The sequence below is a fragment of the Anguilla anguilla genome, chromosome 3 (genome assembly GCF_013347855.1).
Source record: "Anguilla anguilla isolate fAngAng1 chromosome 3, fAngAng1.pri, whole genome shotgun sequence".
Classification (NCBI taxonomy): domain Eukaryota; kingdom Metazoa; phylum Chordata; class Actinopteri; order Anguilliformes; family Anguillidae; genus Anguilla; species Anguilla anguilla.
Genome location: NC_049203.1, coordinates 23,022,614 through 23,037,936, shown reverse-complemented (window position 1 = coordinate 23,037,936; position 15,323 = coordinate 23,022,614). Strand labels below are relative to the sequence as shown.

The 15,323-nt window shown below is 42.0% G+C and overlaps 1 protein-coding gene across 1 annotated transcript; it reads left to right on the top strand.

Moving 5' to 3' along the window:
* Nucleotides 1-3,147: 3,147 nt before the first annotated feature.
* On the top strand, nt 3,148-15,020 carry LOC118224029. The gene is made up of 8 exons (XM_035411181.1): nt 3,148-3,284; nt 4,260-4,405; nt 4,570-4,651; nt 6,395-6,530; nt 8,363-8,565; nt 9,202-9,338; nt 9,775-9,916; nt 10,271-15,020. The coding sequence occupies exons 1-8, from the start codon at nt 3,159-3,161 to the stop codon at nt 13,133-13,135; spliced, it is 3,837 nt and encodes a 1,278-aa protein (XP_035267072.1). The 5' UTR covers nt 3,148-3,158; the 3' UTR covers nt 13,136-15,020.
* The last annotated feature ends 303 nt before the right edge of the window (nt 15,021-15,323 follow it).

Here is a 15,323-nt window from a genome sequence, read left to right as displayed (position 1 = left end):
CTACTGGACATTGTGAGATCATTTTTTCTATCACAACATGATAAATGTCCGCACTTTACCAGATCCCTTTATTTTATGTATACTGATGCTGTATTTTAAAAATCTGTGTTTATTTTTCAGAGATATTGGTATTATGTATAGATACATGTATTATTTTACTGTAAATGTACAGCTATCAGCTTTTGATGTATATTTTCTGTCAAATATGTGAGCATGCAAGTTGATATTTTAACACCACATACAAAAACACAACAGAAACTGAATATTGAAAACTACTGACTATGACTGTATTATCAAAATATGGTTGTTCTACTTTTGGACGATGTACCACTTACAGTAATGGTACCCATTTGTAAGTAGTAGTATGTGTTTTAGGCTATATTTTTGAAATGCTAGGGATCACATTGCTTATTTCAATGCAGAGATGGATTGCAGAATTTAACTGGAGGTTCTTGGAATGGTCGCAGGAAGAGTAATCACAACACATGTATAAATCTTCTCAGATTATGTGAAAAATAATCTATATTTTATAATACCAATTTATTTTCCCCAAATGACCTCATATGTACACATTTGTAATGATCACACTACTGGTAACTGGGCACAATTTATTACCACACACATTCATTTGCAACTGTCTTCATCAACTACAAAATCATCAAAAATTAAATATGGTATGGTTCAGATTAAAACTGCTCCCTCTCATCAATTGCACCACACCATGTCCCCATTAAGGGATGAGGGCAGAGAAGAGCCAGAGCCACAAGGAGAAGCAGCTGGGTGCTTGAAGGGATGGGGCAGAATGTGTAGCCCTGTCCCTATAACAGAACCTTCTGGATAACCATGCAGACATGTTGCTACCATGTTCCATAACCATAGTTAGCCAGAATGTTGTGAATAGGAAATGCTTTTTTACCTAAAAATAATTTAAAAAAAAAAATCTATTTATCCAATATACAGATTCCTATTTGCACTAGAGCTATTATTAGTAGTCATAGTGGTAGTAACAGTAGTAGCTGCAGTAGTGGCAACTAGCCATGTAGGGAAGAGAGAGCTCCACAGTGTTACTGTTTCAGTCCTGTTCACTGCCTCCCAAATTTGCAGTATCCCCAATTTTTCTTACTATATGCAATTAATATATCTCGTTCACGCTTTTCAGAGGAATGTCACTAACTCTTCAATGCAAGAAATTAATTATGCAAAAAATGTAAGATTATTGAACAGGTAAAGCACATACTGTGCGTGACAGAATGTAGCAGAGACACACGACTATACTCATTGCATGTAGATCATGGAAGATATTATTCCAAGATTTTACTTAGGATACTTTTGTGGCACAGTCAGATTTAAATTGATGTGATGTGGCAGTTATTGTTTCTAAATAGCCAGTAGCCTTCAATGCATCAAATATATATTTAATCACTGCAAAGTTTCACAGTAATATTTAGACTGGAAAAAACAATCAAAACCAAATTTTTTACATTTAAAAACAAGCACTAAAATAGCCCAGCGTCCCAGTGGTTACAGAAATGTCAAGAAGCCCACCAGCACTTCTTTAAATGCTTTGTAAATACTGCCACCACCTGTTTTTCTCTTAAACTTCAGCTATGAATTCCAGCCACAGAACACATCACAAACCTGCATTAGGTATATATAGGCTACAAATGAATAGATTATATTTTAGCTACTTAGTATTGTGTTATATATGTGTATTTATATATATATATATATATATATATATATATATATATGTATATACAAGCTGAGGAAAACAGATACAACTTGTCATGCTCTTTGTCCGGTAATTAATTTTCATAAGCCTGGAACAACATTCCTTATGACGATCAATCAGGAGATACACAGACACAGACCATCCAGCAAGCTGCGGGGGGCCCAAACACCAGCAGTGTTTATTGCAGCTCCTATCCAGTACCAACAGAATGTTGTGCAATTCAAGGTTGGCTCTGAGCAGCCCGTCTGGATATCAGCAGGCAGGGGCCACTAACAACAGCTGCCACTGTTGGGCAGGATTTAGCTCAGCTATAGCACCGGGTGGTCAGAAGTCTGGGGTATCAGTTCTGCAGGGCCAATGTTGCTGCTTGTTTTTTTGTGTTTTTCAGCACCTAGGTGTTAAATTTAAGTTGCTAATAGGTGTAAGTGCTCACAAACCTTCTTTTGTAGGCCGTGATTGGATGTTGATTGATAGGAAACCACAAAAACCTGCAGATGCAGTAGCCATCCAGGACTAAAGCTTCCTGCTATAGCAGCGCTCCAGCCCTTGCAGTTGGTGTATTCCCATGCATCATGGTGTGCAAATGTGTGTGTACAATGCTGGGGAATTATTTTATAGTTTTGTAATTGAACTGGAGCTTGCCAATGGGTCTCAGTAATCAAGAAAGATTCCATTGACCATGCGAGACTGAGAAACATCCAGTTCCCAGGACAGGTTCAGCAATGGTGCAATGGACATATCTCTGCACCAGGTTATTGCGCTGTGTGTGGTAAGAATGGTACAACCACATGCTTTCCCACATACTACACACTATGTGAGCAAACAAATATTAAAGTAAGTCGGAAAATAAATGAGCAGCTGCCAAAAAACAGTATCAAAAAAGTAGGATAACACACAATACTAGGAGCAATCATAAAACTGTCACAGAAAGAATATCATTTCCCAGCACTGCACACACATTTTTCATACCATCAGTGTTTGGTTTATTTATCATAAAGCAATGCTGTTATTGCAGCCAAATTAATATATGAAGGAACTATGAAATGCAACTTACTGGAGAGAACTGAGATGAGTCAAAGTTATAGCCCGGAAAGTACGACTGTATCATAGCACATAAGACAATGATCAGTTGTATAGTGATGTGCCTGTATTCGCAGTGTACTTCAATCTAAAACAAAACAAAGGAATACAAACGTAGAATACATCTGGTTCGCCAAACTGCTTTCTGTCCTATCAGACATTCTTTACAGAAACACATGAGTTGCGCGTGCAATTGTACACGAATGACGTTCCGTTAAATCCAATCCGCAATTGAAAAGCAAAAAGACCGACGTTAATATCATCCAATCAAAGTCCTCAAAGCGAGCCATGTAGGAAGTTTCCTTTACTCTGCTTTGTATACTACGAGGAAGGTACGTTTGACAGTATGGCGGAAGAGGAGAGCGACTTCAATTCAGGAAGGTTTAAAGAAGAATTAGATAGTTTGTTGGATTGCGGCGTTGCCAGCGAATGTGATTTACAAAGCAAGAACTACTGTTCAAGGTTTTGCGATGTAAGAATCATGTGCATTTTAAACCTATTCATCCCAGGTAAATTGGTCGCAAAGGATCATGATTCGAAACCCAGCTAGCTAGCTTGCTAGTTAGCTAGCCACCTAGCTAACTTACTTGAGAGAGCTTGTACTTTTATTGGTAAATATCTCATTTTATTGGTAAATAAAATAGCTAGCTTTATGCCAGCTAGCTCGCTCATTTGAATTGCTAACGTACATATATGTAAAACCGGAGTTCGTAAAGCCAACTAGTACTCGTAGCTTAATAATGACCAGCTAGCGTCTTATTGTTTACAAAATGCAGCTGACATTTTTTCAAGAGAATTATGTTTATGTAAAATTATATGACGTTAGAATAGTTATTGAGTGTATTCATATGCTTATTTATATCTAATGTAAACATAATAAGTGGATCCTTTCAAGCTACACGCCTCCGAATGTCAGTCTGTCGACTAACTTGTAGATTAACGTATTAGCTAGTTGAGTTTAGCTGTTAACTAGCTATCTATTTGAGTGACTACGCATATTCCAAGCTGCCTTTGCTGTCATTTCCTAACAGGTTCTGTTTCATCTTCTTTTTGTAACTTTATCACCTTATTTTTTTAGGCCAGACTGCCTTAAAAATGACCATCTGAAAGATATGTTGTGTTGTATAATGTTGTTGTATGAATCATTGCCTGCTATCTTGTATAACTATTTCCCATATCATAAATCGTACTCAAGTTACATAGTTAGCTAGGTACTAGTATGCTACCTGCCATGCACGTGCTCTTGTAATCCCTAGGATAATACTATTTAATGATTGAATTAGGTCTGTACATGTTTGCAGTTCGGACAAAAAGACACTTAGGTTTCACTTTACATACGCCGGTGCAAACTGTAGCCTATTATACAAAAGCAGCCAGCAAACAAAAGGGCAGCTTTACTCCTTCATGCAGAAATATTGACGGACAGTTTTTCTGCTTGTGTTTATAGTTGGTGGAGGAATACAGCGCACGATGGCAAGTACCATTGCCTCAGCTACAGGTGCTGCGGACAGCGCTGTGCTGCTTCGCCCAGAGTACGGTCTCTTTACCATCCAACTGCGAGCACGTGCAGTATGCACTGAGCAGCCTTGCCTTGTAAGTACACCCTCGCCCCATTTGGTTTTACAGTACCTTACTATTGTTAAGCTAGTTTTATTTCCGCATACATTATGTGCTGTGGCAGTAGAAACTAAAACAATTGACTTTCCACATTTGTTTTGGTAAAAAAGAAAGTTTTATGAAAGTTGTTTCTTTGACAGGAGCTTTTTTGAACTGTTGCTGTTTTTTGGGAAGGATGAGTTTCTGGAGGATCCTTTGAAAGACATCCTTGAATCTTTTCAGGTGAGAAGCATGGACACTACCCCTAGCACTTTGACTGTCATGATATTTTCCTTATTCTTTATCTATGGTAAATACTTGAGGAGGAAATCTTACGTCTTCACGTCTAACAAATTGTGGACAGACATGACCCTTGCATAACCTGAATATTTCCTCCGACAGTGAAGTATGCCATAAATCAGTAGTTCCCAACCCTGTTCCTGGAGATCTACCATTGTATAAGTTTCCACTTCAACTCTAACAAAGTACACCTCATTCAAAAGCTAGAGAACTTTTTGTGCTGCTGATTAGTGCAGTAACATTATGTGTGCCAAATTAGGGTTGAAATGAAACCCTACAGGACAATAGTTTTCCAGAAACAGGTTTGGGAATCACTGTCATAAATAGTGTGCTGAAATAATTCAAGTCAATGAACACATTGATATATGCAATGGTCAAAGCTGACCTTTCAGTCTGACTATGCATATACTCAAAATAATGTCCAGTAGTCCTGCACTGCATCAATTCTGGACTTGAACACTACAAGGAACTCTATTACATGGCCTGGCAGTATTAATTGCAATTATGACCATATTTTAATCAATTAGTTAATTTCTTGGATTGACTGAATTGAAATTAAATAGATTTTAATCCTGAATAAAATAAATCCATAAATGCAAATGGACATTGTTTTAAAGTTTATTTTTTAATTGTTTTATTTTAATTCAATTCGTATTTTATAATTATTTGGATTTTATGAGTTGTGATGTCAGGGTGGAGGGATTGATAGAGGGGGTTGGTTTGTCAAATTCCTGTGCTTCATATTTGCTCAAAGCAAACCAATCATCACTAATTTTGGTAAAGACTTGTGGATTCTATTTCATATCAAGATGATACCTGTTACCTGGTGGAAATGACCAGAATCATTAAAAATTCAAATGGGAATTGGTCAGTTCAAAACTTCTCAGAACTGGCCACAGTACTCTACATGCAGTCTGAAAAAGGCTGTGGGCAACATATAAAAATGAAAATATGAAAAAGAAATTTAATAAAAAGGAATTCGTTTTTTTCAGTTATCATTTATAATTGCCAATGTAAAATGATTCGGCCTTCTACACAGTTTTGAAAAATGCTTCCTGGGGTGGGTGGAGTAGGTGTGTCCATTCCATTTGCATAAAATATTATTTACACAGATGAATTTGTACAGCGGAGCTGCGCCAGGCTCACGAAACTCGGATCCAACTGCCCAACTTGGCGTTCCAGATTAAATATGAATCATTATTCAATTACTATTTCTCACCTGAAATGTTTTCGGAAACATAATTTAGTGGACTGTTTTGGTGGAGTATGAGAGTTTATGAACTGGTCGCCATGTTTCTCCGGTTTGTAAAACTTTGGACCGGAACAAATCTAGCCAATCTCGTGCCGGCAGTGATCCGTTGTATTAGAAAAATTTGGAGGTGGTGGGGGAAGGGGCAACAATTTTCCCACTCGATGTCTTTATTGACATCTGCATGACATAGTAGTAACACCAAAGTGGTAGTCTGACATCACAATTGGGACGACACAGTGCGGAATGTAGGAAGCATTTTTTTCAAACATTAGAGGGAATCACCAAGACATTTCTACCAGTTTTTTTTTTTTCCTGATGAAATGATATTATTTCCAAAATGTTGAAAAAATGGCATGGATTAAAATGTTTCATTGTAAAGTAGGCATACAAACATGTTTTGATGTAATTATCATTTCATGCTCTATTCTTTGCAGGACTGTTACGTGAAATTGACAAGACACAGTAATGCCTACCTGCTCCAGGTGAAGCTTGTCATGGAAGATGGCGGGCCATGGGAGAGTCCTGTGCTGCAGGCCATTCTGAAAGAATCAGACCAGCCTCAGGAGGAAGGTATACTATGGAGAAGTCAGTGTTTCAGACAGTCGCACACGCACATGGCCTTTCATTTATCCCAGGCAAAGGCTGCATACCTGTAAGGATGGGTTTTGTTAAGAGTTTATTGATACTACTACTCTTAGTCATACTGCAGTTAGGTATTCTATCGATACCATTATTGGTTCTTTTTGATTATTTTCACAGAAAAAAGACAATTAGGAATAAATGATAATAAAGAACTGGCATTTCTTTACTCTCTTGTATAAAATATTCTTTCTTCAGCAGCAAGAGCAGCAATGTTTTAAATAAGTCACTATTATAGGCTCGCTATAGTATCTCACTGACAACAACAAATATAAAATAAATGAATAAAATATACAATATTATTGCCAGCAGAAGGCTAAAAGAAGTTCAAGCAAACAGAATGCAGAACCTAGAACCTAGCAACCCTGTCATCCTCCCACTCCGAGTAGCTGCAAATGTGAAGGTGCTTTGGACTTGGCTGGGACCAGTGATAGAGGTAGGAGGTTGTCTAGGTCATGGTGCCTGCAACTTCAGCCTGACAACATGCAATAAATTTCCAAATCTTTAAAATATATTGGTAGCTAAACAATTAGCTTTCATTCATTAGCCTTTTTTAAATAATTCATCATTAGCCCTGTGAACTCGGTAATTGCGACTTTGTACGGCATTGTATGCTGTGGACAAGGTGAGAGATGGAGGAATGTGAGCAAAGCAGTTGAAAACTGCTCATTTCTGCAGATTCACAGTGTATATTATTTTTGGTTGACACAGGCTTGGATAAATCTTCTCATGTTGCCTCTCTTACTGATAATTGTTTTATTACGTTTGTGGTAATGAGCTCTGTCGTCATTGGCTCGAGTAAAGTGTAACCACACTTGAGACCGTTTTTATATCTCATGCTGTGCAGTTTGTTTCCCTGAACGCGGTAGACATTTTGTCATTCCAAATTAGCTTGGGAGAAAGAAAGTAATTCCATTTATGCAGTCTTTATCTGGATATAGCCCATTATCAGGATAATCAAAAATGCATGTTGATGGAAGGTGTAAAGAGAGAGAAAGTGGCAACGTTCCTATAAATTCCTCAGTTTTACTGTATGGAAATCTAAATTCTCCAGTACTGATAGCAGAACCGATAATGTTGGACCTTATGTCTGGGTTTTATTCATTTAGAACTGGCCCCTGTTTCGAACAAGGTATCCCTAGTTGTTCTGTAACTCTTTCACCACAACCCTGGTGACAGTGAATTAAAGTGGATGTTATGACTGAATTACATGGTGCAAATACGGATAGCAGCGATGGTTGTCCAGGACCTTATCTGTATTTTGGTTCTGACCTATCAGGAACCAGTACTAATTAAATACCGATCCTCGATGCTCATCCCTGCATGCAGGTTACAGGTACACGGGGTCAATGGGTCAGCGGGCTAGGGTGCATCCTTGAGGCAGTATAGCTCTCTAGGATCACAGGTGAAGATCTCTGATCCGGGAGTGTTGCACTGGAGCCCATTACCAGGGCTCACTTGAAATAGAGATTTCTTTTTCAGTGTGACTCGCATACATAAATAAAATAAGATGCTGAGCTATCCTTGATTGATCTGCTTGTTTGACAGTCACTCCAATTCTTGCACTGTTTTTAATCTATTTATTTTTGCAGCACGTTCATCCATACAGCTAAGTATTTGCTAAAGAAATTAACATTAAATTCCTTGCTGAAGTGTACAACGGCTGTGCCCCACTTGGAATCTGAACCCGCAACCCCGTTCTCCGTTGCACTGCGCTGCTCTCACGCATCGCTTCAGGCTCATGTTTTGTTTTTTTTAAACAGTGGAGAGATACTTGAGCTCTGAAATCCAAGTCTTCTTGGAGCTGCGCATACGATACCTGCTGGCATGCGAACGCATTGGAGAGGCCATGGCCCTGGCCAAGGCCTGCATAGAACACTCGGCGGTGGGGAAACACCTGTACTTTCACCAGGCCTACCTGACGTGCCTCTGGAAAGCATCTCTCTATGACCGTCTGCACAAACAAGTATGATCGTTTCCCCCCAAACTCTGCTGAATCTTTAATGTGTTCGTGTATGTGTTTGAATTGTAGCCTTTGATGGATCAGGCTTTGTATTCTGTATTTAGTTTTGCAGTAGTCTAGAGAAGAGCGTAGGAAAATGAGTGAGGATCTGGGCAGAAATGACCTTTGCCTGTCTTTTTCTGTTTTTCTGTGTTTTTCATGTCATAAATGTACGTAGCCTATATGAAGCGTTTTCACCCACGGTTGTTTGTGTGAAATGTTGGTGTACACTTTGGACACAGACATGATGTTGCAGCTCAGTTTGGGTCAATAATGTTTTATGAGATGCAAGAAATGTACATGCGATTATTAAAAACGGTTAAGTCAAGTTGCTTGAGCAGTTTTATCAAAATCCACACATTTCTTTGAGATTACATGTGTAATTTGTTATTAAATGTAGTTTTTCATTTTTTTCAGTCTTGTATTTCTTTTTTTTTTTGTGAATGGCCAGATGAGACAAGCCCTTTCAGTGTTTTAGGATAATTTGACTGCGCTGAATGGATTCACGCCGCGCTGGCCAATTTGACCCGAAACGTAATGGATGCGACCGCTTTTCCCGGCGCAGCACGAGGGTTAATGCGTTTCGCCGCTCTTCTGCAGGTGGCTGAGATCGATGGGAGGCACGCCGTGGAGATCATCTGCAACACGGAGAGCGAGGAGAGGGACGACCTGCTCCTGGCTCTCTGCAAAGCCTTCCTCATTCAGCAGCTGCAGAATGGAGACATGTACTACCTGTGGTATGTTCAAGGGCACCCTTCAGGGTTTTATTCTGTTGCATTTTGCATGTATTGTTGGCCTTCGTTAGTTTCCATTCAGGAGTTTTTTTTGTCAACCTGAAGACATAGAGGGCAAGGGTGTTGTATAATGACTGCAGAATTGGTCTAGTAATTCAGAGGTTGCTGGCTTTTTTATTAGGCAGGCCACGGGTACAATGGACCCTCGAGTGAGGTACTAATCATGAATTACTTCTGCAAATATTTAACTGTATAATTGGATTGTGTGTTTTAAAATGAAAACCGTGCAAGTCATTGAAGAGAGTGTAAGTGTCCACTAAATGCCTAAATGAAAATATTACATCTGTAGCAAATAAAAACAACTCTTTCGTGCATATGTTATTGTTGTTGTGCACGAATGGAAAGTTATTTATATCGTGCTTACGACCTTTTTTCGCAGGGAGCTGATCTTCATATGGAGCAAACTGCACCTCAGGGAAAATCCTTCGAAGCAGGACTTCCTGGAACAGTGCCAGCAGCTGATGCTATCTGCGAAAAATGTCAAATCTGTTTTTCCATTCGTGAAAGTCATCAATGCAGAAGTGAGTGGGGGGGAAGTAGTTCAGATGTGCAATGAGTGGTACAAGAAATATTGAAAGCAAAAAACAAAACAGTGATGAATAACTTTCTCTTATCGAGTGCTTGTGTGCTTTAGTTGTGTGATTTTTTGTGATGTTTTGCATGAAGCATATACAATGTTTTTGTTCTACAAATCAGGCACTAACAGAAATGGATGGAGTAAGAGAATGTGATTGATCATGTACAAGAATAATATGTAAAACAGTGTTAAAATGCAGTACGTGAGTTATAGGAAAAACTACAGTGGAGTAAATGTATTCATAAAACATATAATGCAGAAGAAAGCTCAGTGAATCGCTGTGGTCTCTTTTTGCCAGCTGGGGAACGAAGGCTTGCAGTTCTGCGTGGAGCTGTGCGCCTGTGCTCTTCAAATGGACCGTTGCCATGACCCCGTCACCAAGGCGCTTCTCTACAAGACCATCGCCTACCTGCTGCCTAACGACCTGGAAGTCTGCCGGGCCTGCTCCCTGCTGGTGTTCTTTCTGGAACGTTCCGTGGAATCCTACAAGACGGTGTACCTCCTCTACACCCATCCCGACCAGGAGTACCACGTAGACTACGGCCCTGTCAAGAACCACGTCCGCTTTGAGACGCTTCGGATCCTGAAAAGGGGGCTGTTTTTCGACCCGGAGTTCTGCAGCCTGATTGCTCTGAGGACGAACTGCCTGAAGCTGATGAGCGAGAAGGTGATGGAAGAGGCTCAGGCAGAAATCGCGGATTTGGACGAGCACAGGTGGATACCGAACCACTGCGCGAAAGAGCAGCGTAAGGAGCACCGGGAGTCCGCGGCCCGTCGTGCCAACCGGGGGATAAGGCGGCTTGTGGGGAAGACCAACAAGCCGCTGGTAAAACGCATCGTCGTGCCGCCGGAGGTTGCCGTAGATTCCCCCGTGAAGAAGAGGGGCAGGAAGCCCGGGTCGCGCGTCCTCATTGTGGCGGACGTGTCCCTGCTGAGATGGTCTTTCAGGCAGCTTAGCATGTCTCAGGAATCCTCTGTCAAGCAGTGCAGGGAGAGGCGGCAGCGGCACTGTCCGAAGCAGGCCGAGAAGAGGACCCAGAAACGACGCGGCAGGAAGCCACGGAGACTCGTGCAAGAGGGCACGGCCCAGGCGGAGAACAGTGCCCTCAGATACACTGTGCGCCGTGGGAAGAAAACATACCTGTCCCCTAAAGACAGACACCTTTACCAACATGCTGCAATGCAGGTGTGCAAACAAAGGGACAGAACACAAGAAATGTTGTTGCATCGAGCAGAAGATGGCGTGCAGACCTCTAATCTGGCATTGATGGAGACTACACGTGGAGGAGAAACATTACCTATGGCGGGTGTACCGGTTCCAGGTGGTCTACCGGTCCCTGCTATCCAGGGCTCTACGCTGGAAGTCTCATTTCCTGACAATGAAATGATGGACACGTCCTCCCTGGAGCAAGAGAATGAAACACCAAGCTTACACCAGGATCTCACGGTCCAATCAGATACTCTTGTCAAGGGCTGTGTAAGAGCACAGGATGCTTCCATGAACGTGAACTTTGCTGAACCTTGTGAAAACCGTCTGATTGAATCAAACAGTCCAGCAAGACCACTGACAGACGTGGCTACGGTTTTGGAGGAACATTCTATTGAGGCAGACAGAGAATTAGTGCGGTGTTTGCATAGCTATTCTAAAATTCATTGGGAGCCTGTCAGGCTCTCAGCCGATGTGCCAAGGGAGTTAGCTCTTGCGCAAGAGGTGAGCAAGTCCGAAAGCACTGAGCTAGAGGAGCAGGGCCCCAGAGATCCCCATGAGTCAGTCCTCCCACAGCCTCCATCGGGCATTGGATTGAATTCCCCAGATGCGGTGGAGGTTTCCACACCAGGAGTTTCTCAGGAGACACCTGAGAGGGTTGCACAAGCCCGGTCTATCTCTGGAAGCACAGACAATCTTCCGGATAGAAAAAACACCTCTGCCACGACAGCTACACTTCTCAAAAGTTCTATTCATGTCCGTAACTGCATTGTATCCCAGACCGCTTCGCCCCCCGAACCTGAACGGAAACAAATATTAGCCTCCGTGCTATCGCATGCTAATGGCACACGATCAGAAAAGGCTTCTGCCCAACTCCCGGCTGTTACCTCTATCAGACTTGAGCGTTGTGTCCTGGTGCTTCACTGTAGCCTGTGCAACAAGGACTTCAAGGGTGGAAACATAATGCGACATGCTTTCGCTCACCTTCAAAGGGAAAAGCTCAAGTGCATGTTTTGTGGAAAACGGTTTAACTGCCAGTTGACTGCAAAGAGCCACGTAACGGACCACATCGAGGAACTGAAAGCACAGGCCTGCCCCAAGGAAGGCACCGCCCATGGAATTAGAACTTCTGAATCCTTGGAACAAGTTTCAGCATCTTTATCACCTGAAGACAGGCACAAAAGGAAACTGTTGAGCGACGCTGGGGTTCCTTTAAACAGCGGGACGTTGAACCATACACTAAAAGACTTGAAAAGGCAAGAACAAGTTTCAATGCCTCTGAAAGATAAAGCAGCCCTTCAGAAGGTTAATGGATCAGTTGTGGCAGGGAGACCACAGAGCAGGAAGGAGGAAGAGTTCGGCCCTGTGGATCACTGTACGTTTGTCAGCATGGATGTGGCTCTAATCGGCCAGCACGTGGTGGAGCCTCACCCCGGAGACGCTCAGGTCGATGAAACCACCGAAGCTGGACGCAAGGACTGCGAAACAACTGTATGCGGGACGGCAGCGGACGAGGTGCTTGCAAATGGGCACAGTGAAGACGGGGTGACAGTCCTGACAGTCTCCGCCCACAGAGAGTCCTGGGCTGCCAATCAACCGAAAGGGGGCGGCGAGTTCTGTGAGGTCAGGTGCGCGGACGGTTTGAGAGAAGGTGACGCCGGTCAGCAGGAGGCAGTTGAGGCCAAGGCGAAGGAGCAGGCGGACTGTGGCGGGGCGTCCAGCAGGCCCTTCGTTCGCCTCTCCCCTTCAGCCTACCTGGACGAGCGGTTCACCAGCATGCCCAAGCGCAGGAAGCCGTCGCCTGAAAACCGCCGCCCCCCGGCCCCGCAGCGCTGCTCCAGCTGCTTCTCCTCCTTCGGCTGCGCGGAGGAGCTGCAGCGCCACCTGTCGCTCAACAAGTGCACTTCTCTGTTTGGCTTTGACTCGGACGACGAGGGAAAGTCGGACTGGGCTTGATCAACAGGGAAACTGAGCCGCTTTGACCGTAGCACTTACCTGATGACATTTTGCTGTTTTGGGTAGAGAATACCATTAGAACGATGGATACACACATGTGTGTGTATTCATATACAGGTGCAAGTGCCTGATTAAAAAGAAGTCAGCATCCAGGAAGAAGGGGTTCTTGTACAAGGACTAGCCCAGTCCAGTGGCTGCGGTTCAGCACTTACTATTTTTATTTTTGTGGTCTCACTAGCCCAAAAATTAGGAGAAGAAAAACTCATGTTCTTAAGACTGAAGAATTAAAATCTCAGTATGAAGCTTGGGGCCTCTGAGAGGTGCCCAAGGGCATGCCGTAGCGCTCTTGTTATCTTGGACAAACTTCTTGTGGAACCAAGTTCCCCATTTGAAAGTCCTGGATCGGTCTGCTGCCGGCTACTGCCAGCACCCGCTCCTGGAAGAAGCGAAGCATGGGCCTGACTTTGACAGTTCTTTCTGCTTCAGAAGCTGTACCGCAGATATTTCAAAAATGAAGTCCTGGAGGGCTGCAGCAGCTGCTGGTTTTTCCACAGCATTTCAGCACTTTGATGCTTTAATTATAAAGTTGGCTAAGAGTCTGTGTACCCTGTTTCTAAGGGCTAAATTGGCTGTAGATGGGAAAGAACCCACACAAAAAAAAAAACTGCAGTAATTGTGGCCCTCTGGACTGGCATTTCAGATCACTGCTGTAACGGCACAGTCTGTGGAGCAAGGACGGAACTGGGCCAAAGTGAATAATGGTTTAATTATGGTTTAATTAAGACACTCATTGATATTACTTTGTCCTAATAAATAGAAACTCAAACTTGACTGAACCCTCTACTGAACTCTACAACAGTATGTTGCCCATCGCAGTACGCTCACTACCTAAACCTTCACCTGAAGGCACTCTTGTTTACTATAACATCACATCCTACTGAGGTCCAGAATACAGGATCTTTCTTTTTTTACTTTGTACTACATTGTGCCTGTTGGATATAGAGGCTTTTTAATTCAGTGGAAAAGGAAATTGCACTGTTAATTATCCCAGTGCCCCTAGAGGCTGCTTCATTAACTCAAGTTTTGCAAGTGTTCAGTATTGAACATTGTTCCGGAAGAGCAAATCATTGTGATTATTGTTTGCAATAGTTTTGCAATGCAAATGGGTTTTCACCATTTTTGAACATATTTTAATCATGGAAAGTAATGGAAAGTGGTAAACTATTCCACTGTCTTCAAAAACCGTAGCACTTAAAAAAAATATCTACAGCAGGCAATTTGCATCCACTTTTTTTTTTGCTAAACTCACAAGCTCGAGGTCTTTATATTTCAGTCTGCAGATAGTACCAACACGATTGGACACCCCACTGATTTGTATAATGCTTCCATTACCCAAGGGAGAGTGAAGCATACGCCTTTGCAGAGTTAATCTGCATCAAAATGTAAGTATTTCCTTATAAAGAAGCCCAGTAGCTCCTGACTGTTGCACCGTGAACATCATTGAAAAGTTATGGAAAATGCTAATTGGATTTGAGTGGGAACCCTGTGTGTGTCTGTCAGGCCTAATACACTGGGTGTAAGGCCCCTAGTAGGTGAACTGTTTGCCATACCCCCTCAGGTAAAGACAGCTAATCCATGACACAAATTTTCAGTCAAAAGGAGTAAACATTCTGGTCTAAATCCATACCCTTTTTTGGTACATGAAAATTGTGACTGTTCCTTTGAGCAGCTGCGGCTTTATTTATTTAAATATCCTTATATGTATATATTCCTTCTGTAAATGTTTAAAACAAGGTCAATGGTTTGTGTGTCGTCTTTTTTAAAATGAACTTTTTCAGTTATGTTTGAAATAAAGTCCTCATTTGGAATAGTGGATTATTAAAATCAATGTTTTGATGTGTTTTTAAACCCCTGATCTAGGTTTCCTTGGTTGGGGCAAAAAAAAAAAAAAAATGTAATGCCAAAAATATCTGGGCACAGTTTACCAAAGCATTGTGGCAAGAAATGTTAAAATTTTAAATGACAATTTACAATATAATCATTTAACATGCTTTCAGCCACCGCTGTTTACAAAGGTATGTTTTACATGGTAAGCAAAGACCACAAGACAAAGAAATAGGTGTATGTTACGAGCTTTCGAAGAGGCAGTGCCATTTGCAACTTGCTATGCCGGTGTGAGAGATTTAGA

Coding starts and splice junctions, on each gene's coding strand:
- LOC118224029 (XM_035411181.1), top strand. CDS start 3,159: ATGGCGGAAGAGGAGAGCGACTTCAATTCAGGAAGGTTTAAAGAAGAA. Junction 3,285..4,259: donor ACTGTTCAAGGTTTTGCGAT/GTAAGAATCATG, acceptor TTGTGTTTATAG/TTGGTGGAGGAATACAGCGC. Junction 6,531..8,362: donor AGACCAGCCTCAGGAGGAAG/GTATACTATGGA, acceptor TTTTTTAAACAG/TGGAGAGATACTTGAGCTCT.